A 25092-nucleotide genomic window follows, 5' to 3' on the forward strand; every position below is an offset into this window, starting at 1 on the left:
AATAGGAAAACATTTGTAGCACAAATAAAATAGGTAAATATAGAACCAGAAATTCACTTATAATACTATATGTAAGAGACATTAAGATAAAATATACATACTGTGATTATAGCTTTGTGGAAGAAGATAGATAGGGGAAAAACCATGTAAAGAGAAGTACATGGATACTTCAAAAAGTTCATGGAAAGATTTATATAATATTTTAATTCTATTTTTCCACAAACTTTTCAAAGTACCCTCATACATTGAAACATTAGCTGTGGTTGAGTTTGGGAGGAGGATATTGTGAGTGGTCTTTTTTTTTTTTTTTTCTAACTTCTATTTTCCAAATTTTTGTCTTGAGTTGCACTACTTTGAACTTAAAAAAAAAAAAAGTAAGAAAAGAAGACTAGCATGGGAAAGCACTGCCATCTTCTGTCCCAGAGCCCTGCGCCATGTGAATGAGCCTCACTCTTCCTCCCCTGTCCTCCCCACAGGTCCAGGAGAAGGGCACCTATGACCTGCTTGCACCCCTGGCCTTGCTTTTCTACTCCACTGTCCTCTGCGTGAGTCCAGGGTGGGCCAGGACGGGGAAGCAAGGGATGAGTGGGAGGGGAAGGCAGAGTGACCGCCGTGGGAGGCAGAGAGAAACTGTCAAGCAATGACACGTGAGAGGGCTTTCAACCCTCTGCTGGCTTCAGAGTGGTCAACTGGAGAGGTCTCAGTAACTCCACGTGGCCGCCATTGTGCCTGGCATCTCTGGGCTCTCATGGAGGAACTGTTGTCATGTTTGTTCACGAGCCACAAGATTCATGTCCTCCTCATTTTTAACCCCGGTGGTCAGTTTCACTCAACGTGATCAGCCCCTGTAGCCACCAGACTGGTGGCACCAAATGACTTTGTGTACACTGATTTAATCCGCCCTTAAAGAACATTTGCCTCTAGCGAGGATATTTAAATGAAGGTGGTTTAGGCATTGAAGACCATTCCCCCAAAACAAGTGGCAGCCATGACAGCATTTAGAATGACCTCTAAGGTGGCAGCTTTTCAGAGAGGCTCTCTCAAGTGTTGGGTGAACTATGGTTTGTTTGGTAAAACAAGGCCCTTACAGTAGAGACACCTCTAGGTGCTGTCTTCCCATCTGTAACTCACTCCCTGTGAGTAACTTCTAGCTTCCTGACCTTCATATGTACAGATATTACAAATGGCAAAATCTTTTCAGAAAGTGATTTGGCGATGTGTCTTAAAGATCATAAATGAGTTTATTTATGATCTTTGCTGCCAGGAAATGTATGTTCTTTGTGGAACATTCCAGTAAGGGAGCAGAGGCTGTTCTGGAATATCAGTGAGCTTTTTTGCACCCAGACTTCTTTGCTTACTGCCCCCTCTCCATCCTAGACACCACACTTCCCACCAGACTCAGATCTTCTTCTAAAGGCAGCCAGAACCTACCACCGATTCCTGACCTGGCCTGTTCCTTACTGCAGCATCTACCAGGAACTGCTCACTTTCATCGATGCTGAACTCAAGGCCCCAGGTGAGTGTTGAGGCGGCCAGAACATGGGGCAGGGCTCATGTGGTCAGGACGCTTCCAGCGCTCCTGTAACTTTCATTGGGTATGTGCCTCCTCACCTCACATCCTTCAGTTCATCTCTGCCCATGCTCTGGTTCAAAACTTTCTCTTTGTGGTATCATGTGGTCAGGACGCTTCCAGCGCTCCTGTAACTTTCATTGGGTATGTGCCTCCTCACCTTACATCCTTCAGTTCATCTCTGCCCATGCTCTGGTTCAAAACTTTCTCTTTGTGGTGCACACAGCATCAGGAGGCTGAATATGCACAAGCTGAAAGCAGTAAACTTGGGAGGAATTCTTAGGGGAAACTGGAACAGGGGTTCGGGGAAAGGAGCCCCCACCCCTTGGCCTGTACTTCTGCTCTAGTTAGCCAACCGGTCTCCAAGGCTGCCCATGTCAGACAGAGAAGACCCCAGGATATTGACAAGAGTCTCTTGCTTGTTCTCTTTGCTCCAGGAGAAAAAGGCAATCGCACGTGTGGGTTGATTCAGCTCTGGCTGGGGAAGGTGGCCAGTACTAGAATGGACAGGTGGATGGCTGCCATGACTAGTGTGGACAAGGACCTGGTCCTTTCTAGGTTTTCATATGTGGAGTCTGAAAAATAGGGGTTCTTGAGAAATTGTAGATACTGTTATAGACATGAAAATGAGATCTAAGAAAACTATGATAAAGCAAGAGAAAACACAATCAAGTATGATTTACCAAGAGGTGGTTATATTAGAGTAATTCGTCACATCAACACCCAAAGGAATAAAGTCACATCAGCATCTTAATAGATACTTCTAAAACATTTGATAAAATTCAACACCCATTCCTGATATTTAAAAATTCTCGATATATGGAAACTATTACTATAGAAGTGTTCTTAATATGGCAAGAGCCCAAGGCAAAATACTAGAGACATTTCCATTAAAATCATTAATCTTCCTCTTTTTGCTTATAGGTATTTTGCCTGTGCAAAAAGACAAAAATAAAGAATATTTCCTCTTCTAGAGAAGATAACATTTTAATTATTCAGAGCTCAAACAATTGCTTACATGTCAAGACTAAGAGAATCACCCAAATGAAGAATTGTCAGAACTAGAAAACAGGTGGCTAAGAGCTTTCCCATAAAGCAACATCAACCAGTAATAAAACATAATGAAAAAAAAATTTTACAAGATCTGTGATTCCTCATTGAGACTTCAGATGAATTCAGTTAACCTTCTATAAATGGGAGTTAAGTAACAAACTATGAAAAATATTTGCAACACAAAATTAATATATCAAACCCATTAAGAGCTCTTTTGAGTCAATTAAAAATAGGCAAACACCCCAGTGGAAATATGAATGACATGATTCAAGTACTTCAAAAAAGAACCATGAATGGCTGACCAGTACGCCCCAAAATATTCACCCTCATTAGTAATAAGGAAAATGCAAAACTAAAAAGTGGGACACCTTTTTTCCCCTATCAAATTGGCAAAGTTAAAAAAAAGAACGAAAATACCAGTGTTGGTCAGGAAAAGGCGGGTTGTGTTTGTTAAAGCATTAAAAAGAATACCCTTTCACCCAGCAATCCCATTCCTAGAAATTTATCCTGGTGAATAACTATGTATGTGCAAAGATTTAACTATAAGGATGGCTCATCAATGCATTCTTTCTAATAACCAACCAATGCAAAAAAAGCGCTAAATATTGAACACGGTTGAGTATACTGTGGCCAAGTCATTTGGCGGAATGCTATTTAATTATTAAAAATGATATTGTAGAAATAGAGTTACCAAAGTTAAAAGATGGTAAGTAACTTGGGTAAAAAGGCGGGCCCCCCAATACTGTGTATGTTGTAGTCCCATTTTTGTTTTTTTCTTTCAAATGTATGCATGCACCAGGTCTGTTTAGTACTGGCAGCATTTAATTTTCATCATACACATTACATGCACACAAGATTGAAGTCCCAAATCTTATTCCCCAATGACTCATGGACTCTAGAAAGCCCAGGACTGAAGCTTTATTTACAAATTCCTTTGGAGGGATTCATGACTTTCTTTTCCAACCAGTTGACCAGTCAGCTGATCTGTCTGCTTCCCAACCAATCAACTGATTTATCTTTCTTCAACCAATCAGCTCTCCGTTGTTACAAATGAACAGAGCAGGTGCAGGCTAGGGTCAGCCAACCCCAAAGTCTACCTATAACGTGGCCCTCACCTTATGGTGGACACTTGGGTGGACAATTAAGAAATCAGGAAGGTCCTGAGCAGGTGTTGGGCCCTGAAAGGTCCCAGGTCACATTATGAATAGACAGTCTGCCAGCCTAACTTTCAAAAGCAGCCTATATGAACAAACCAGTTAAAATCAATCTCTTTCATTGCCCCCCCCCACCCACCCAAATAAACAGATCTGAATCTATTCTGGGCTTCTTGCTGGTGACTAGAATTCCTGTACCAGAAGGCCAAGATTTTCTTCCCTTCTACAATTTTGAGAAAAAGGATTTAAAATGCAAAGGCCTTGGCAGGGCCTCCAGTTTACACCAAAGATCTAAATGACTTTTTCTTATTTCGAAATGGGTGAGAGAGATTTGGGGTTGGGGGGAGGGGTGTCACCTGCAGGGAGACTGCTTCCTGATTTCAAGTAGAACCAGCTGGCTTTCCTCAACTGAATGCACGCTGTGCCTGAGATATTTCTGTGGGCGGCTGGGCAGGAACTGTGTTGTGGGCAGCGTAGCTAGCAGATGTGGAGTGGAGGGGCTGGTTGTGGTGAAGCATGTGGGACCATGGGGTGCTAAGCCTGGGGGACATGATCCGGGCAGCGCAGCAACTGGAAATGGAAATGGAACGAGGGTCCTTTGGCCTCAGAGCAGGCACTGATCCTTGGAACCATTTGGGGTGCTAAGCCTGGGGGACATGATCCGGGCAGCGCAGCAACTGGAAATGGAAATGGAACAAGGGTCCTTTGGCCTCAGAGCAGGCACTGATCCTTGGAACCATTGCTCACTACTGAGGGCTTTCTCTTCCACATTGTTCCCAGGACCACATGAGCCTCAGAAATCCTGGTGACCAAGGAGAAGGCAGACGCCTGAGAGGGCAGCTCAGGTCAGGTCGCCCATGCTAGGAGCTTCTCTTCTTCCAGAGAAAGCACCAAAGTAGGAAACTAGGAACTCTCCCTTGTGTCAGAGAATCATTTTCAAACAGTTAAGAAACCTGACACTCATACAAATGTATAGTGAGCCTTTGTCAGAGATGTACAGGTGGTCCCTGACTTAGGATGGTTTGACTTAAGATTTTTCGACTTTATGATGGTGCAAAAACATATTTTTTCACTTTCAGTACAGTATTCAATAAATTATATCAGATAATCAACAATAAACTAGGCTTGGGTTAGATGATTTTGCCCAAATGTAGGCTAATGTGAGTGTCCTGAGCACAGTTAAGGTAGGCTAGGCTAAGTTATGATGTTTGGTAGGTTAGGTGTATTAAATGCTTTTTTGCTTTATGATATTTTAATTTACAATGTGTTTATTGGAATATACCCCCATCGTAAGTCAAGGAGCATCTGTAATCAGCTCATTACTGAGGGAACCAGCAAGATGGTACAAGAGCTGGTTTTAAAGGACAATATAAGAAACTGATATAAATTTCTCATAGAAGCTAGAATAAGATTGCAAAATTAGATATAAAACTAGTTAATATCATATAGAGGAATAAAACTGTAACCTTTGGGGTTATCTTTTCTACTGAGTAAAAATCATTTGCAATTTATCCACAAGTTAATCTCTAATTTCACAGAACCTGAGCCCTCATCAGTAGCAAATAGTAAGTCAAATAAAATTAACTTCTTCTACATGACCCTTAAGTGGGCTCATCAGAAAATGCCTTAGTATGATTTTTAAAAGGCATGCAGTAAACTTTTTGCCTTATTGCTGAGTCCCTCCCACCCCTAATAATCCCGGGTAAGGGCCACAGTGGGAGGAAGTGGGGCGAAGGCTAGAATGGAGGCCAGGAAACGTGTGCTCTTGGAGGGGGACTGAATACCTTAGTAGTTGCCAGTACTTGATACCAGACCACCTGGTTTCAAATCCTGGGTCTGCTGCTCACTAGGTGTGGGGCCTTTGGCAAGACATCTAACTTACGTGAGCTTCAGTTTTCTCATCTGTGAAATGGGAATATAATAATGCCTCCCTCTCAGAGCAGTGTGTGAAGATGAATGCTGGCCCACATTGATTTCACATTTCTGGAGGCAGTAGGGGTTGGGCTGAGGCTAGTTTAAGAAATGGGTCCTGGCAAGGTCACAGGGAGAAAATTACTGGGACCTGGGGCACTGGGCTCTCCACCCATGGAGCCTTAGGGACCCAGTTGCCATGGAGACGAGGGAAACAGTTTATCCCGCCTTGATGTGGCTGGGTAGCAGAGGAAGTGGGCCTCTTATCAAGGCTGGGGGCCTCTCCCTTCTTCCTGACTGCACCCCCAGTAGGGTCGCTTACTGCCTCCTCTCTGGGGGTGGCAGGAAACCTCACGTCAGTGCCACTGGTTTCTGCCCACCGTAGCCCTCTTGGGCTCAGCCCACTTGTTTGTTGAATATTTACTCTATGTCCACATGGCTGTGCAGACCACAATACTTGCCTGCAAAAATTTATCTGTAACCCTGAGGGGTGCCAGTGAGCATCTCATGTGCAAGTCACTGCAATTTTCAAAGCCCCAAACCTCCAGGATTGCATCTCACCCATACCGTAGCCCTGTGCAGTGCGAAGAAGAAGTAATATTATTCCCGTTTCATACATGAGAAACCTAAGACTCAGAGGAGCCCAGTGTCCCTGGACCAAGCTATAAAGTCAGGTATGAAAGAAGGAACATGGACCTCAGGATGACAAAGACCTATACTTTGTCACTTATTAGCTGACAACCTTGCACAAGCTACTTAAGCTCTCTGAGCCTCCCTGTCAAAAGTAGGACTGCGACTGTTGTCAATGGTGATGATGGCAGCAGCAAAGCAATGGTGGCCTTTACTGGGTGCTTATGGTGTATTAGCCATTGCCAAGGGCTGGTCCCATCTGTCCCTCAGAACATCTGTCTGGGTAGTATCATCATTCTCATTTTTCAGATGATGAAACTGAAGCCTAGACAGGTAGCTTGCCAGTCACAGCTAGCAAGAGCTGTACCACTGAACCCATGTCTGTTTGACTCCAAAAGCCATATCCTGTTCTTTTCATAAAGCTGCATAAAGCTGTCCATCTACCAAGAGGCATAGACAGGACTGGGGTGACTGAAAGACCCTGCCCTGTCCTGGCTGTCTTTTTGTAAGCCCTTTCCTCTCTTGGGAATTTCTCCTGCCTCTTTCCCTTTTGGATGCTTAGTGCCTTCCTTCTCTTTGACCCCCTGTCAGAGCAGGAACAAACCTGGGTTAGGTCAGGTTTGCCTATCGACTGGTGGTGGGTAAATTCTGAATATTCTGCAGTGGCAAGAAATTTCTCTTCGGACATGACTGATTATAGACATTTGCATTTTATACTTTTTGTCTCTGATTATGGAATGAAATGTTTAGACCCTTGAAGTAATGTCAAACATCATTGACTAATAGGTGGGGGAGATTTAGTTAAAAGAGTGGGGAGCAGATATTCCAGAAATCACAGGTGTAGTTAGTTAGGACTAAGCTGGCTGCTTGTAGCAGGCGACTCAAAATAACAATGGCTTAAACTCACAGAAGTTTATCTTTCTCTTACACACACACACACACACACACACACACACACACACACACATCTGGAAAAGGCAGTCCAGTGCTGGCATGGTGGCCTCATGAACATCCTAAACCAGTCTTCTCCCATCTTTCTGCTCCACCATCCTTAGCAGGAGACATTGTCCTCAAGGTCACTTTATGGTTTGAGATGGCTGCTGGAGAGCTGCCCATTGTGTCCACATTCCAGTTAACAGAAAGGAGGAAATAAGGAGGGTTACAAAACAGGGACCCCCTCCCTGCCAACACCTTCTGCAAGGGAGGTTGAGAAATGTGACTTATCAACTCAGTACACTGCCCAGTATCCCATTAGTGAAGAAGAAAGGCGGATGGATGTTGGTAGATGCCTGGAAGCCTCTGCCATACATGCCTGACTTACAAGAGTGGCCTGGAAAACCCAGATTGGTCCTGTTAGGGTGACTCTCAGCAGGGTGGTGGAAGGGCTGGTGTGGCAGGTCTCCCTTCACTCAACCCGCAGGACTGGGGCCTCTGCAAAGCTGGGGACCTCATCCCACAGGCGTTTCCGTGGGGTTACCGCACTTGTCCACGCAGCGAGTGTGGCTTGTTATTGTTGGCCTGTTGATTCCATGAACTCAAAATCTACTCTGGCCACGTGGAGGTCTGCCCGGTGGTCTCTTTCCCCTTGGCGTTTTCTGTTGGCTTCCTGGCCACATCCCTGCTCACCATCCACCTCTCTGCTCCCAGACTCCCAGCTGCCAGGCATCCCACGCCTTCCTTGACATGTCTCTCCCACCTTCTTTTATTCACCTGAAGGCTGTGCTTCACCTTGCTGCCCTGGCCTGCTCAGGCCACATGGCCCTGAGTCCCCAATTCGTCCAGCCTGTCTGGAATCTAGGGCTCCGGAGATGGGGAGCAGGAAGGTGCTATTCATGGGACCCCCAGTTGGGAGGAAAGTATAAGAGCAACCGGGAGTGTCGTGCCTTGTGTTTGGGTCAGGGTCTGATATAGATTGGACTCAGCCTGCCAACCATGAGTTGATATTAATTACAGATACTGGAGAACTAACAGGGCATAGTCTCATTTGGTGATCACGATCTAGTTAAGTCTGGACCCTGTTCACAGTAACACTGATGGTGCTGTGGAATGTTGGTGTTTGTCTTGTAAGAGAAAACTGAGCCGAAATGTTCACTGCCTACCTCACCTCACCTATGCCATGCACCTCACAACACCCTCAGCACGGGCATCTGTGTAAGAGTATTGTTAGCTCAATACCAGTTCTTGTTCAGTGACAGTAGTCATGATTTTCATGCGTCCTCGGTCTTCCTGGTCAGCTGCTCTCTGCAGAATTGCCATCTATTTGCAACTTCAAAAAAGAGTGGACTCTCAGATGGGAAAACAAGGCTCAATGGTGAAGGGTCTCAAATGCCCAGGCAAGAGTTGAACTTCACCATAACTGCCCCTTGCACCCACCCCGCCAGTACCCATTCTTTGCCCATATGAAGTGGCTCCTGTATTTCCTACTTGCTGGGACCTGACACAGGAACAAACTGGCAAGTTTCCTGTTTAGCCCTTGCACCAGTCTTGACCAAGAAACCTATCCCAGAGAGTTGTTCCCACCTGCCAAAGTGACCAAGGGAAAGTCTGATCTAAGATCAAAGGGACAGAGGTGTCCTTTGACCCGTGGCTCCCCAGGGCAGCCTCCCTGAGGAGGGAGTGCAGGGTGGAGTTAAGGGTGGTCCCGGGACTGATGCCACACACCCAGTCGGGGCCTCTCTGGTGCCACAGGTAATGAAAACCAAGGCCTGTCTGGCCTGCAGGATGCTGGGAGACATTTCCAACCTTACCACGTACACCAGCAAATGGGAACTTGGCAAGATAATTTCTAAGCCTGGCTCAAAGGTGGCAGTTTTTACAAAAGTTTATAGAACTAAAGCCTCCCTCCCTGTTGCCGTCTTTTTAAATTTGTTCCCAGCTCAGGCCCCAGGCCACCAATCCATTACCCCCAAACCCAACACCCCAGGATAAACAGTAGGGCCCATTACCGAGAGAGGCCACGGAGCAGGATTTGACGGGTGGGGAGTTTTTTTTTTTTTTCTTTCCCTTTTTGTCTTTTTTCATGACCGGCAACGGATCGCAACCCTCGGTGTCGCGCCCGCACCTCGCTCAGCCAGTGAGCGGCCGGTCTGTATGTGGGATCCGAACCCTCGGCGGGAGCACCACCGCGCTCTCAAGCGGCGCACTGTAGCAGTGCGCCACCGGGCCGGCCCCGGGTGGGGAGTTTTATCTGATGATTGTATGCTCCGCTTGGGAACTGTTGGGTATCTTGGATATTCATCACTGGCCATCCAGCTCTGGAAACAACTCCCTCTGGGTCAGGGTGTGCCAAGAGGCACGGATGTCCTCCTAAAGGTCCCCCATTTGTGTAGCAAATAAGACAGTTACACGGATTCCACATAGCTAACGTGAAGCAGCCTCCAGCTCAAAGTGTAGCGCAATCCCAAATGAGACTGTTAGAGTATCCTGAGATACACAGGTGTAGAAACATAAGATGTGAGAGAATGTTCCTTGCCATGGAGACTAAAGAAGAAGGCTATAGGGAGAAAGCTGTCAATGGTATCAAACACTCCAAAATCAAAAGTTCAAGGAGAATGAGCCAGTAAGCTGGTGGTTTGGAGACTGGGAAAATGTTGGTAAGCTTCAGGAGAGCAGCTTCAGGAGGGCAGTGGGACTAGAAGCCAATTGCCAGGCATTTTGGAGGAAACCTGATGTGGACAGAGAGTGACTGCACAGCAGAGTATGACCAGTGGCATGTCCTGGGTTAACAGGGGGAGAACTGGGGGTGAAGAAGTGGGGTCAGGAAGGTGTGGGTTACCTGTTTAAAAAAACATTATTAGCAAAAGAAAAGCAAAATAAGGTCAAGAGAAGATTTTGCTTGTCTGTGAATTTTGTGGTCAGAGAAACTGGGAATATCCGTTTGTCTCCGCTATGGTAACTGGTATTATACTGGGGGGCTCCTAGGGGGTGGCAAGGGGAGCTCTTCTCTGTAATGCATGCGAGCAGCCACCAGATGGCGTCCCAAGTCCTGATAGTAACAGCCACTGTTTCAGGGACTTCGCTAGCAAAATAGACAACATTAACTTCTAAACATGTGACAATTACAAAAAGTAAACATTACGCAAAAATGCCCCAAATCAAAACAATAAATTTCCAAGTTAGAATACCATAATTTGGTAATTTTCTGCCATTTACTAAATAAGAATTATGGCCCTTCTGTTTGTAGCTGTCTCTGAACCCCCAGTCTTGGCTTGCACTTATCAGAGGGGATGTCCTTCTGGTTCCCAGCTCCACTCCAGTCCAGGGGGCTCTGCTCCTGACAGGGACCCCCCCATGTCTTTTCCCAAGCTCTGACAAGAAGGGGGCCCACCCACATTCCACTAAATCCCCAACCCCTGCCTCTGTTTACCTTGGTCGATGAGGAGAACTGTTGTTTAATGTCCTAATCGTGGTTGACATGGAAACTGACAACATAGTGTAAAGACACAACTTTCCAGCTACAGAACAGAGTCGAGTTGCAGAAAAAAAGAGAAAACTTTTGGTTTGTTTCTTTCTGGCATGTTTGAAGTCAGAGGAGATGGGGAGGAAGAGGACAGGGATGCGGGCTGGGAGGAGGAACTAAGGTTGGAGACTTAGAGAAGACAGCAGTCCCCTGAGAAGATGCAGGAAGGCTGGGAGATTGGAAACTCGCTGCCTGGCTGGAACTGAGGCTGAGGGGTCCCTGGCACATCCACTGCAGGAAGACACCCGGCACAGTCAGAAGGGATTGGTGACGGGGACCCAGGAACAACTGGACAGCCTGCTGGACCCGGGTTCTCCCTCCCACCATGCTCTGCCTCTCCATCTCTGAAGAGCCGAAGTGGGGCCTGGGAATCATAGACTGTTAAAGGCCTCAGAAGCCACCGATCTAATCTGCCCCTTATAAGGGGTAACAGGCCCAGGGATCAAGTGACCTGTACAAGGCCACGCAGAAGAGCCAGGATAGAACTCAGGCTTTTGACCCAGGCTCTAACCCTGCATCCTTGTGTCTCCAGTCAGGCCACCCCAAGCCTGGGGACGGGGCTTGGGCAGAATGGCCAAGAGGGGAGTGGGCAGCCCTCAAGAAGGGAGGGCAGCCCAAGAGGCCAAGGTGATCCAGAGGAGCACAAGGCCTAGGACAGATTTGGGGGACTGGAGGCTGTGGTCTCACAGGGCAGGGATTACTTGCGATGAGTAAATGGAAACACAGATGGGAGGGCCCAAACAGCAGCTTTCCTCCCTGGAGTTCCCTGAGCCTCATCCTGGAACTTCTGACCGGTTCTCCAGTGCCTGGATCGTCGTGAGGCACGAGGTCATGATGCCGGAGGAACACATGAGCCCACAAACTCTCTCTTTGTCATCTGCCCACAGGAATCTCCTACCAGCGCCTCGTGAGGGCTGAGCAGGGCCTGCCCATCAGGAGTCACCGCAGTTCCACCGTGTGAGTGCCCTTGGGGGAAGGAGAAATGGGGGAGGTCGGGGCCCCCAAATGTTTTACCATGTCCCCTCGTCCCTCCTGCCCTGCCCATGCATCTGGCATTCCCCCCATCACCACACCCCTGCCTACCCCAGCCACCAATAAACTGGCTTCAAGGGGAACAGGAACCCCCTAGAATTACTGGTGATATTTTGTGCATAGGTTCATTTTTCTGGGCTGAGGGTCTTTCATCAGATGCTTAAAGGGATTTACATCAGTCATGCTGGTTGGGCACATATTGCCTCTCACTTTATCCCTACTTTTCAGATGAGGAAACTGGAGGTCAGAGAGGCCAAGTAACTTCTCTAAGGTCACACAGCTAGTAAGTGTCCGAGCCAGGATTTGAAACTCAGTTTAACTCAAAAACCCTTGCTCTTTCCACAGCGTCTTTCTGCCTGTTACTAAAAACAGAATTTCCAAACTTTTTTGACTAGTACCTACAATAAAAAAAATACGTTCTATAGGATAGCCTGGTACACAGACACAGACACACAGACACACACCTGAAACAAGTTTCATAAAATGAAACTTACCCCTACTACAAGAATAAGCTCTGTCCTATTCTCTTCTATTCCATTTAAAAAAACAAATTCTGGGTGTGACTTCCCAAATTGATTTCATTACCCATTCATGGGTCCTGACTTTCAGTTTGAAAAGCGCTAGAGACAAGGCGCCCTTTGAGGACCCTCTGAAGGTCTCCCCTTTACATGTTGAGAGCCCTGGGACCCCACCTCCCAGGCTCAGAAATTGTACCCCTCCCTACACCCCTGTCCCTCCCCATCCTCAGCTCCAGCGGTTCACTTCCCATTCATAGCACTGAGCAAGCACCTCTTAAGTCCTTCTAGGTAAAAACAAACAAACAAAAAAGCCTTGGTTAGATGTTGAGAGAGACAGGATGGCCATAAAAATGTTGTAGTTTAGTGAGTAAGTAAGATACTGCCAGGGGTGGGGCAGGTGGGCTGGTGAATCGCCACCACCTTTTAGGCACTTCCTGGGCTCAGGCACTGTGCTGAGTTTCACTACACGTGTTGATTTACCTAATCCTCTTGTAAATCTGAGAAAAAGGGATTTTTCACATAAGGGGACTGAGGCATGGAGAGGTTGGTAGAAAGAGCTTAGGGTTGGGGATGGTCACCCTTTCATTATCTATAGATTGGGACTGATGATTAGTTCTCTGGCAGAGAAATCGTGCAAGCTGGTGAGGGCAGGGGCCTGGCTGGTCTTGTCCTGCACACAGCGGTGCTCATACCTGCCTGTGGAAGGAATGATCAAGCACTTACCAAGGGAGAGGGGCTCAGTAAGGGGGCCCCTATGCAAGCCCACCTCCTTTTTCTCATGAATAGAGAAATCAAAAATAGTTTCTCCCCAAATGATGGGGACTATGACAGAGACTGGTCCTGTCTCTGTGCCCTGAAAGACGTCCACAGAGCCTGGAGGGAATGCCACCAGCAGGGTCACAGAATTGTGAGAAAGTGAGAGCAACTACAAGCGGTTCATACTACAGCATCCCCAGATGTAATACTTTGAACTCCAGCTTCGAGATATGCAGACACAGAGGGGTTGGCAGATCCACACTTCAGTGCCCATGATTCTCTTAACATTTGGGTATTTTGAAAGTTTCCATAATCAAGAAATTTAAACACTGGCACCAAAAGGGAACCCAGGTGTCCAGCAAGAAGGGAGGTAGAGGTGGCTGGGCACACACTCCTCCTAGCCCGATCCTAGCCTGTGTGACAGCCATGGGCTAATTAGAAAAGGTGTCCCCCTTGAGGGGAGGAGTGAGCAAGATGCAGCCCTGATGTGGCCCCCTTCCCCTGGGTAGATGCAGCCCCTCACCGCATGAGGACTTTCAGGCCAATTGGCCCCAGGCCAAACTGCATGACAGTATGTGGCTGCCTGCTCCTCCCTTCCCCCTGAGAAAAGGTCGCCTGGCTCAAAGTCACCTCGCCTAAAATATAATCTTTTGAGTAATCTTGCATGCACTTAGATTTCCCATAGGAAAAATTAAGGTAAATTTTATTTTAAAAAATTAAGTTCAATTTTGGAAAGGTCTTTGAAGACATCCACTGAAAAATACTCAAAAGTAGGCCACAAGCTCTCCCCTTGGAACTGGGACCCTGGAGCCAACAGCCTCTGCCCTGGCCTTCTGCTGACACTTCCAGGCCGTGCCTGGGCTGTGAGGAGGCCTGGGCCTCAGTGGAGCTGAGCACCAGGAGGCACAGATGTGTGGCTGCACCTGGGCATGCTGCCCACCCCCCAGGTGCAGTCACACACCACAGTCCCCTGTGCCCCCAGCACTGTGCTACTGCTAAACCCAGTGGAGGTGCAGGCCGAGTTCCTTGCTGTGGCCGACAAGCTGAGCACACCTGGACACTCACCCCACAGTGCCTACACCACCCTGCTCCTGCATGCCTTCCAGGCCACGTTTGGGGCCCACTGTGACCTCCCAGGCCTGCACTGCAGGCTGCAGGTATGTACCTGGGGCCTTGGGGCTCCGGCAGAGCACTCCTCTGGAGAGACAGAGCCCCCTCTCTGCTCCATCTTGGCTGCAGTCTCTGGGGTTCACTAGCCTTCCTCACCCTGAGTGACATGGCAGGGCAGTGGCTGGAGGGCTGGCCTTGTGGAGGTTTCTGGTGTGTTGGATCCTGACTAGAGTAGGTGGCACTGTGGGCAGTGGGCTGGGTGCCAGTGCCTGGTGCCTCAGAAGATAGCATATGCCATGGGAATGGGAATGAGCTTTGGACTGAAGACCTAGCTTCTAATCCTGACTCTGTGGCAGGTCAGCTGTGTCATCCTAGAGAGCCCCTTCCCTTCTCTGGGGTGCAGTGAGGAGCTCTGAAGTCCCTCCCAACTGCAGTGCTATGGCTCGGGCCTTTCTCTCCTAACCATTTCTGAGACTGAGGGGTGAGGGGGAGGCCTGGCTCCCTAGCCAGCTGTTGGTAGAGGTGGATGATTGGGCCAGGGAGGGGACTGGTCACTGCTGTCCTCAGTAAGACCCTGGGGGCTGGAAAAGGCGGGCAGCCAGGCCATGGTATAGGAGCACTGTACCATGTACTGTCTCCTCCTGGGCTTTCAGTCCAAGACCCTGGCAGAGCTTGAGGACATCTTCGCAGAGACTGCAGAGGCACAGGAGCTGGCATCTGGCATCGGGGATGTAGCAGAGGCCCGGCAGTGGCTCAGGACCAAGCTGCAGGCAGTGGGAGAAAAAGCTGGCTTCTCTGGAGTATTAGGTGAGGCTCTTCAGAGAGTGAGGCTGTGCCCACTGTCCCCATTGCCTGCTCTAGCTCCCAAGGCTCACAGTCCAGTCAGACTGCTGACTCTGCTCCACACAGTCATTCAGGGGCCCAGGTTCTTCAGCATCTTGTTGCTGCACCATCCTCTAGGGCATCATTCCTATCTTCAGGATCACAGCTGGATTTCCATCATGTTGGTGTCTTGTGGGAGGAGGGAAAGAGAGTATTCACTGAGGGCAAGGGGCTTGGTTTTCTTGTTGAAGATAACACAAAAGTGGCCCACATCACTTCCACCTGTGTCCCTTGGATCCTACCTTAGTCACATGGCCACATCTTGCCCCCAGAGAGCCTGGGAAACATCCCCTCTCCAATTCTACCACCATAGAATAAGGGAACAGATGTGGAGGGACATAGCTGTCCGCGCTACCATATTTCTCATAAAAACTTTATGGGATAGTACTGTTATTTTTCCATTTGGACATTGTAAAGTGAGGTTCAGCAGTTGTGACTTGGCCACATTCACACAGCTAGTAAAGTTATCTACGTGGCTTCTGCATGGTGTGCTTGAGAGGAAGTCCCTCCAGCTGAGAGCCAGGCATCCCAGCTCTATCTCAGCCTTGGCCCATCCAGCTGACTGTCCTCGTGCCGGTCCTTTCCCAACTCCAGTCTCTTTTCCAATTGCCAAGGCCCCTTCCCAGCCCTCGTCTCCTGTGCTCCCTGTTCTTCTAGACACTGCAAAACCTGGGAAACTCCGAACCATCCCCATCCCTGTTGCCAGGTGCTACACCTACAGCTGGAACCAGGACAGCTTTGGTAAGGAGCCAGCTGGGCCCTGGTGGCACCCATCCCCCAAACTGCCTGAGCTGTCTTTCTAGTCCTGGGTCTGTGCAGCTGCCTCCCCACCTCCCCCCGCCCCCAATCCTCCTCCACTAGAGCAGGCTCAGGGAGCAGGGCTATGAGGCGTAGGCTGGCCCCACCCCCCTTCTGCTCCTTCTCAATTCTGCCTCAGCCTGTCACCACCTCCACAAGGGTATGCAAGAGGGGACGCAAAAGCCCAGACACCCAGACGGTGCTGCCCCTTGCTTCCCTGCAGACATTCTGCAGGAAATCCTGCTCAAGGAACAGGAGCTGCTCCAGCCAGGGATCCTGGGGGACGATGAAGAGGAGGAGGAAGAGGAGGAGGAGGACTTGGAAACTGACGGGCATTGTGCAGAGAGGGACTCACTGCTCTCCATGAACTCTGTGATGTCCCACGACTCTACCCTGTCCTTTGCCTCCTCCCAGGCCTCAGGGCCATCCCTCTCTCGCCAGTTGCTGACCTCCTTTGTCTCAGGCCTTTCGGACGGCGTGGACAGTGGCTATGTGGAGGACAGCGAGGAGAGCTCCCCTGAGTGGCCTAAGAGGCCTGGCAGCCAGGAACGCCGGGGTCACCGCAGGCCGGGGCAGAAGTTCAACAGGATCTATAAACTATTTAAGAGTACCAGCCAGCTGGTACTGCGGAGGGACTCTCGGGGCCTGGAGGGCAGCTCGGACAAGGCCCTGCCCCTGCGCCGGGCGGAGAGCCTCTGCAACCCCCTGGACAACTTGGCACTGCCCCCCTCCCGTGCCCAGCGCTCCCGCTCCCTGCCCCAGCCCAAGCTCAGCACCCAGCTGCCCAGCTGGCTCCTAGCCCCTGCCTCACGCCACCAGCGCCGCCGTCCCTTCCTCAGTGGGGACGAGGACCCCAAGGCTTCCACACTACGTGTTGTGGTCTTTGGCTCCGATCGGATTTCAGGGAAGGTGGCTCGGGCCTATAGCAACCTTCGGTAAGAGCCGCAATTGGGGGTATTGCTCTGCCCTGGAATCTGAGGCCAGAGGCTTAGGGTCCCAGAGGGACCAAGGGTTCCCTTTTCACCATCTTCTTCTTGCCAGACGGCTGGAGAACAATCGCCCGCTCCTCACACGGTTCTTCAAGCTTCAGTTCTTCTACGTGCCTGTGAAGCGAAATCGTGGGACCAGCTCTGGTGCCTGCCCAGCCCCCCCAAGCCAGATGCCCCCACTTCCCACGGACTCCCCAAAGCACCCCAGCCCTGCAGTATGTCCCCAGCCCTGGACCAAATGGGGTGGGAAAGTAGAATGGACATGAGTGGGATCTAGTTACCTGAAGAAAGCTGGTTGGAAGTCACCAAAAGCTATCACCTGTGTTTATGGGGCACCTTCTCCTGCCTGGCCCTCACTCCCAGGTCCCTGCCCTGCATTTGAGTATGACATTTTGCCATGTAACAAATACTGAAAGTTGTCATACTTCTCCAAGGGCAAGAAGCTCAGCTTGGGGCTGCAGGCACTGTCCTGGGCCCTGGAGCTAGGATGAGCAGGCCTGCCGGGTAGCTGGGAGTGACTCTCATCCCTTGCCCCAGGAGCTGCGCACAGCCCCATGGGAGGAGAGCACCAACGACATCTCTCACTACCTTGGCATGCTTGACCCCTGGTATGAGCGCAACGTGCTGGGCCTCATGCACCTGCCCCCTGAAGTCCTGTGCCAGGTTTGTGGCCCCTGGGGTAGGAGGAGAGAGCTCACTGGCTGCAGCCACCCAGCTCACTTAGAAGGCCCTGGGTTTGGGGAATCCAGCTGGAGACCTCCGTGGAAGACCAGGGCTCTCTTGGAAAAGAGCAGGTTGGGTGAGTGAGAAGCAGGACTGAGCCTGGACCCAAGGCACTGGGGACAAGAGCTAGGATCACTGCAGTGACAGGAAAGGGTTCTCAGAAGGGCCCAGGGGACCTTAGATTTCAGCCCCCTTCCTAAACTCCTGACATTGTCCAACTTGATCAAGCCTCCCTGGAGGCCCATGTGTCAGCTGAGGGAGGGCTGTGGAGGCTGGACCATGGACCCTGCCTCCTGCTTGCATCTCACCATCTCCCTCCCTGGCCCTGTCCGCCTCTCTGTCTCTTCTCTCTGCCCCTGGGTATGTGTGTCTTTGCCCCTCTTCCTCTCATGTTCTTTCCCTTGCCCTCCATCCATCTGTGCCTCTGGCTGGCTCCATGGCCGGCCCCAGCAGTCCCTGAAGGTTGAATCCCGGCCACTGGAGGGCTCCCCTGCCCAGCTGCCCATCCTGGCCGACATGTTGCTCTACTACTGCCGCTTCGCCGCCCGGCCGGTGCTTCTGCAGGTCTATCAGACAGAGGTAAGGCCTGCCCGCCGGCCCGCACGGCCTCTTTTCTGCAGACTCATTGGCAGGCCACGGTCAGCATCTGGGCCTACAGGCCCCACTCCTACCCCATGCAGCCAGCCGCCCCGTGCTGGAGGGGCCGGTGGGCGCCTCCAGGAGGTGTACGCTGATGCACACGCTCCTGCCCTCTCCAGCTGACCTTCGTCACCGGGGAGAAGACGACAGAGATCTTCATCCACTCCCTGGAGCTGGGCCATTCTGCTGCGACACGCGCCATCAAGGCTTCGGGTGGGTACTACCTGAGACGGGGCCCCGGGGAGGCGGGGCCCTGAGGAGGAGGGGGCCTAGGAGGCGGGGCCCTGGGGAGGCGGAGGCCTAGGAGGTGGGGCCCTGAGGACGAGGGGGCCTAGGAGGCGGGGCCTTGTGGAGGCGGGGGACTAGGTGGCGGGGTCCCGGGGAGACGGGGCCCTGGGGGCGGAGCCTAGGAGGCGGGGCTCCTGGTAGCCGGGGCTCCGGGAAGGCGGGGCCCTGGGGAGGCGGGACCTATGAGGCGGGGCCCTGGGGAGGCAGGATCACCTGGGAGGCGGGGTCACCCGGGAGGTGGGACTACAGGATCTGGGGCACTGGAAGCAAGAGGGGGTGAAGGTTCTGTGTGTGGCACAGGTCCTGGCAGCAAGCGGCTGGGCATCGATGGCGACCGGGAGGCTGTCCCTCTGACACTACAGATTATTTACAGCAAGGTAAGGCCAGTGCCGGGGCTCCTTCCCTTTCGGGATCCGCTGCTGATCCTTCCTCCAGCAGAGCTTGCGCCTATATATTCCTGGGCCCGACCCAGTCTTTAAGCAGGAAGGCGGCAGTAGGCTCCCCTGGATGCTGAGAGAAGAGGGGAAGAGGAGGGGGACATCTCTCTCCCCCTCGGCATCCAAATCCTCTCTCCCCCACCTGAATGCGCTCGGCAGCTTCCATGAAGTATCAGGGGCAGGAGTCGGCCAGGTCTGTCCCCAGGGTTGGGGCAAAAGAGGTGCAGGGGTGGCAGATGGGGGGGGGAGGCCAGAGTCTATGGGGAGATACTGGTAGCCGGGGCTCCGGGAAGGCGGGGCCCTGGGGAGGCGGGACCTATGAGGCGGGGCCCTGGGGAGGCAGGATCACCTGGGAGGCGGGGTCACCCGGGAGGTGGGATTACAGGATCTGGGGCACTGGAAGCAAGGGGGGGTGAAGGGTCTGTGTGTGGCACAGGTCCTGGCAGCAAGCGGCTGGGCATCGATGGCGACCGGGAGGCTGTCCCTCTGACACTACAGATTATTTACAGCAAGGTAAGGCCAGTGCCGGGGCTCCTTCCCTTTCGGGATCCGCTGCTGATCCTTCCTCCAGCAGAGCTTGCGCCTATATGTTCCTGGGCCCGACCCAGTCTTTAAGCAGGAAGGCGGCAGTAGGCTCCCCTGGATGCTGAGAGAAGAGGGGAAAAGGAGGGGGACATCTCTCTCCCCCTCGGCATCCAAATCCTCTCTCCCCCACCTGAATGCGCTCAGCAGCTTCCATGAAGTGTCAGGGGCAGGAGTCGGCCAGGTCTGTCCCCAGGGTTGGGGCAAGAGAGGTGCAGGGGTGGCAGATTGGGGGGGGAGGCCAGAGTCTATGGGGAGATGGGATTGGTGTGGAGTGGGGGTGCCCACGCGACACCAGAAGACTTGGGTGTCTGAGCACGTCACCCCACAGATGGGGAGCCCTCTTATTTCTTTCCTGTCTTCTTTCCTTTCTTCCTGCCTTCGTCTGTTCCAAAGATAGGTATTTAGCACCAGCTCAGGCTGCCTCTGTGCTGGGCACAGGGAACAGCAGTGAGCACAGAAGGCTAGGCCCTCCCTTTAACTTCTCTAGACGAGGGAGAGACACAAGGAACAAGAAAATGAATAAATAGCCAAAATAATCTCAGAGAGCAGTGAGTGACGACAGGTGATCAAAGGGCTGATGGATAGTGAGGTTGGGGGCTACTCTACATTTGGAGGTGACGGAGGTGGGCAGCAGGGACTGATAATCACTGAGTGCTGTGTGCCAGGTGTTTGTTAAACATCTATGACAACCAGATGTTGTTCTAGGTACAGGAGTGTTCACAAGAGTGGAGAAAGAACAGCCCTGGTCCCAGTAGATCTGCTTACAGTCTAGAAGGGGTAGCAGGCATGGGTTAGACGATCCCACAAGATGTAAAATTACAACTGTGACAAACGGATGAAGGAGAGGTACCTGGTAAAGTGAGAGCCATAAGTGGTGCATTCAACACAGTCAGGAAAGCTAGAGAAAGCTTCCTTGAGAAGAGTCATTGAATCAATACTGGAAAGAAAACGAGGAGTTAATTAGGTTAAGAAGAGAGGGATGTGCTCTCCAGGCGGCAGAAACAGTATGTGTGAAGGCCCTGTGGTAGGAAGGAGTGTGACCATCACTGGACACTGAGAGGAGAGCACGGGGCTGGAGCTGAGAGAGTGGGTGGGAACGTGATGATGGGGTGAGGCTGAAGGAGTAGGTGGGGCCAGCATACCCAGGGCCTTGACTGCAATGAGAATTTTGTCCTGGTCCTAAGAGCAATGAGTGTCCATTAAAGGGGCTTAACTCTGCAATGGGGCTGGGAGTGCATGTGACATGATCGGATTTGAGTTTTGGAAGCTGATCTGGCAGCTCAGTGGAGAACAGGTCGGAGGGGTTGGCAGGCAATGCAGGAAGGCCAGTGAGGAGGCTGCTGTGGTTGTCCAGAAGGGGGATGTGGGCAGCCTGCACTGGGGTCGTGGTGGTGGTGATGGAAAGAAACGAGAGAAAGCTGTGAGTTATGTGATCAGCAGGGCTTGGGGATGGATTAGAAAAGGAGAGGCCCAGCTCCTGGATTTCAGTCTTCTGTGACTGGCAGCACCGTCTTCCCAGGTGGGGAACACAGGAAGAGGCCCACGTCTGGGGTCTAGGACATGCTGAGTTTGAGGCACCCTTGAGAGATACAAGGAGAAAGTCAGAAGAAGCAGTTGGCTGCATGGGCCTCAACTGCACCCTGTCACTGGTGGGTCTTTGAAGAGCAGGTACACAGGGGCCTCTGGGCTGAGGGGATCTGGCTGTGCTATGTTTCCAGGGGGCGATCAGTGGACGAAGTCGCTGGAGCAACCTGGAGAAGGTCTGTACCTCCGTCAACCTCCACAAGGCCTGCCGGAAGCAGGAGGAGCTGGGTGAGTGGGGCGGGCAGGGTGGGGGCTGGGGGGCAGTGAGGTGTTCTGAGCCTGGCCTGAGCCACCCTTGCCCTCCAGACTCTGGCACGGAGGCCCTGATGCTAAACTTGACAGAAGTGGTGAAAAGGCAGAACCCCAAATCCAAGAAGGGCTTCAACCAGGTAAGGGCATCCCTCCCCTCCAGCCATGTCCTCAGTAGACTTATCAGAGCATGTGTGTGCGTGTGTGGGTGTGCACGCATGTACGTATGTGTGCGTGTGTGGCTGTGTGAGAGAACAGTGTCTGGCAGGCCTGTGGATGGGAGAGGAAAGGTAGGTGGGGGTGTGGGTTTGGGGTGTACCCAGGTGTGGAGTGCTGCGGGGTGTCTGTGGGAGAATATGTGTGTGTGGAGAGGTTCTGTGGTGGGTTCTAGAAGAGCCCTGAGTCCGAGACAGAGTGGGCTCTGTGTCCGGGGATCAGGGTGCCCTGAGGCCCTCATAATGAGGGCGGTTGGCAGTGCAGGGTCTTCTCAGGAGGCAATTGCTTCTTCCAGACTCAGGAAAGGGCAGAGGCCAGAGAGGAGGCAGGGCCTGATGAAGGCCTCAGGACCCGTCCCCTGATGTGGCCATTAACCCTGAAGAGCTGCCAGCCAGACTCCTGCCCCCCACACCCCCCAGCCCTGATGGGCAGTGTGTAGAGAAGGAGCTGCAGAGAATGGCAGTGTTGTATGGCTGGGGCTTTGGGAGCTGACACGGACCTTCCTTCCAGATTAGCACATCACAGATCAAAGTGGACAAGGTGCAGATTATCGGCACCAACAGCTGCCCCTTTGCCGTGTGTCTGGACCAGGACGAGAGAAAGATCCTGCAGAGCGTGATTAGGTAGGAAAGACGAGTCCTCAGTTCTGCTTCAGCAAAGTGGGGTCCCAGGGAAGGGGTTGGTTTCTGCTCACCAGCCTGGAGGCCTGGAAGGAGCTGGAAGGATGGGGGGGGGCTTCTCTCACCCCTGCCCTGCCCCACAGGTGTGAGGTCTCACCCTGCTACAAGCCAGAGAAGAGCAGCCTCTGCCCACCATCCCAGAGGCCTCCCAACTCGCCGGCCAAGGCTGCGCCCGACCTCTGCTCCCTCCTCTGCCTGCCCATCATGACTTTCAGTGGAGCTCTGCCCTAGCACGGCCCTGGTGCCAGACTGGACAGGAAGCCTGGGCCAGCCTCCTCTCAGCCTCGCTCCAAGTGGTCACTCTCTGTGGAGAACTAAATGACCCTGTGCTAGGTCTGGGTGCCACGGTGGCCCGGTGATGGGCAGGGGCAATGGGTAGGTGGTTTCTGGGGCCTCAGAATTCTGAGAGAAAGCCATTAGAGAGAGAGGGACTGGCCACTTAACCTCTCAGATTCCTCACAGTAAAAGGAGATGGATGGGTGAGTTGATCTCCAAAGGCCCTAACCACTAGCGCAGTCTAGGATCCTTTCTAGAAGGGAGATGTGAGGCTCTGGTGCTCTGGAGTATGGTTTAGGCTTCCTCCCGCAGCCCTTGGCTGGGCCTACCCCTTACTTCATCAAAGACTTAGGGAACCCTTTGTGTCTGGAGTTCAGTCCCCTCTACTGTGGGGCTCAGGTGGTAGAATGTGGATGAGACTTTTCTTTCCTTCAATGCCCTCCCCTCCCCCACCCCCTAGCACACATACATGCACACATCTCCGCAGTTTCTCTCTCTCTCTCTCTCTCTCAGGTTCCCTGAGTCTCCTGAAAAACAGCACTAACACTTTACCTGTCCAACGTTAGGACCTGGTACAGATTCTCTCTTGAGCTACGTCCTGGATCTGAGATCCTTGGGAGATGGGACAGTCTTAAGTTCAGTAGCAGCTCACTTACCTTCCACCTAAATGACCAGAAAGAAATTAACTTCTTTGAGTCTCCATTTCCTCAGTACTAAAATGGTGGGGAAATAAGACCTCCTTAAAGGGATGAAAAAAAAGTTGTCTGCAAAGCAGCTAGCCCAGTGCCTAGGCCATGGTAGGTGCTCAGCAAAAATCAGTGCCTCATCCTCTAAATGCTGGTTCCCTGTCTCTGGCCACTGGGATTCTCTCACTGCCTCTGGGATGCTTCTCATTCACCCTTTCCCAATTTTCCGGGTGAGGCAGAACCAGACGGAGCGGGTAAGCAACGATTGATTTTACCTTCCAAAGAAGGAATTGCCTTTGTCAGGGTAAGGGGTCTGCTCGGGTGCCCCACCCTTCGCCGCCTTCTCTATCAGGTTGGCCCCAGTGCCCCTCACTACCATCTCACTCTTTTCGCTGTTGCACATTGCGTGCAGAATCTTCCATACTCACAAGTTCACTGGCACCGTTCTGGCACCTGGGCAAGATGCCAGAGGAGCGGAGACTGAAATGACTGTCCTCACAAAGCTTAGTGCCTGATTGGAGGGACATGGGACTTATACATGGGAAATGTCTGACATGTCATAGAACAAGGGAGACTAAAATGTAAAACCACCAGGTTGGAGTGGTTTGAGGAGTTGGATGCCAATGGGGTCTGGGGTGATAGGGTGGAGGGTAGGACCAGGATGTGGGCTGGTGGAGGTGGGAAAGTAACCATGGAGGCATGACACTGTATCCCACACACGGCCCCTTTTCCTCTCCTTCTCCTGATTGACACTCCTCCAAAGGTCCTGGGCTTATAGGAGCCCATGAAATTGCAGCTCGGAGTATTCATGATGCAAGGACAGTGGCCAGAGACAGCTCCCGCCCTGTGTAGCCATCCCTCCCTGTCCCAGCTGTCTGTACTTGCTCCGGGCTGCAGAAGAGTGGTCGGCTGTGCACCTTCAGTACTTTTTTGCTATGTGGGCAGGTTGTCCTACTACATGATCTGCAGATGTCCAGATATTACCGAGAGGAACTTAATATTATTGTCAATAAAACTTGATTTGTCCCATATTTAATGATCTACAGTTAATTTGCTGCATGGCAATGAACAGCTAGTTGGACAGTTTAAATAAATCATTTCATATATAGCAGAAATGAGATTCTTAGAAAATTATTTTATCTTTTTGTAATTTTTTACTCTGTAGAAAACATATTTGTGCTAAAATTTTCCCGAACAGTGTTCCATTTAAGCCTCATCATACATATTAACCTACAGAACGAATAAATCCTGTACTTAAGGACTCAACAGTTGGGGTTTCCTGTGCCACCTCACTTGAGAAATATGAGCCCATATATCCAGCTGCTCCTGCACCCCAAGCCTCAGGGAGGGGCAGGGCCGGAGGCTGATGTCACTGGCAGATGGTACAGTGGATCCTGGACCTACTGTGCAGTTGAGAAAAAGGGAAGATAGCTCAATAATGGCCCCCTGGATCTGAAACTGTTTTTAGGCTTGGGTCATAGGGACCTTGGACCAGCATGCTAGCACAAGACAGGCAAGCAGAGACGTGATGCCTCATAGGGATGGGGACTGCAAGTGGCACAGTATCTCTTCTGCCAATATTCATTTGGCCAAAACTGACATAGCACATCAACTCACAGATTCAACAGACTCAGCAGATCTCACACAGGATAAAAACAAAATCATGTGAGAAGGGCTGGTCACTTGCAATGACTCACTGGCTTCTGAGTGGCTCCTTTTTTCAGTTGTTTGTGGCCCCTCACTCCTATGTGGGTCCACAGGAACCCTGTTAGTGGTCTTGTTGTCCCGGGGGCCATCAAGGCCCCCTTCTCCCCTGCTGCCTCCAAGCAACCTCATATGAAGGGCACAGCTGCGGCTTTTGCCAGCT

The 25092-nt window shown here is 51.4% G+C and overlaps 1 protein-coding gene across 1 annotated transcript in view; it reads left to right on the plus strand.

Moving 5' to 3' along the window:
• PIK3R5 (phosphoinositide-3-kinase, regulatory subunit 5) overlaps window positions 1-24340 on the plus strand; it is a 77790-nt gene extending 53450 nt beyond the window's left edge. The window contains exons 4-19 of the mRNA XM_008565442.1: window positions 477-545; window positions 1378-1516; window positions 11665-11734; window positions 14066-14240; window positions 14847-15000; window positions 15733-15816; window positions 16097-16808; window positions 16915-17077; window positions 17400-17525; window positions 18036-18164; window positions 18344-18437; window positions 18813-18889; window positions 21253-21346; window positions 21425-21507; window positions 22094-22206; window positions 22347-24340. Of these exons, the coding sequence (XP_008563664.1) occupies window positions 477-545; window positions 1378-1516; window positions 11665-11734; window positions 14066-14240; window positions 14847-15000; window positions 15733-15816; window positions 16097-16808; window positions 16915-17077; window positions 17400-17525; window positions 18036-18164; window positions 18344-18437; window positions 18813-18889; window positions 21253-21346; window positions 21425-21507; window positions 22094-22206; window positions 22347-22494 (2430 nt within the window). The 3' untranslated portion in view covers window positions 22495-24340. The remainder of the gene's footprint in view (window positions 1-476; window positions 546-1377; window positions 1517-11664; window positions 11735-14065; window positions 14241-14846; window positions 15001-15732; window positions 15817-16096; window positions 16809-16914; window positions 17078-17399; window positions 17526-18035; window positions 18165-18343; window positions 18438-18812; window positions 18890-21252; window positions 21347-21424; window positions 21508-22093; window positions 22207-22346) is intronic.
• Window positions 24341-25092: the final 752 nt, after the last annotated feature.

Source organism: Galeopterus variegatus, unplaced genomic scaffold, assembly GCF_000696425.1.
Source record: "Galeopterus variegatus unplaced genomic scaffold, G_variegatus-3.0.2 Scaffold199, whole genome shotgun sequence".
Classification (NCBI taxonomy): Eukaryota; Metazoa; Chordata; class Mammalia; order Dermoptera; family Cynocephalidae; genus Galeopterus; species Galeopterus variegatus.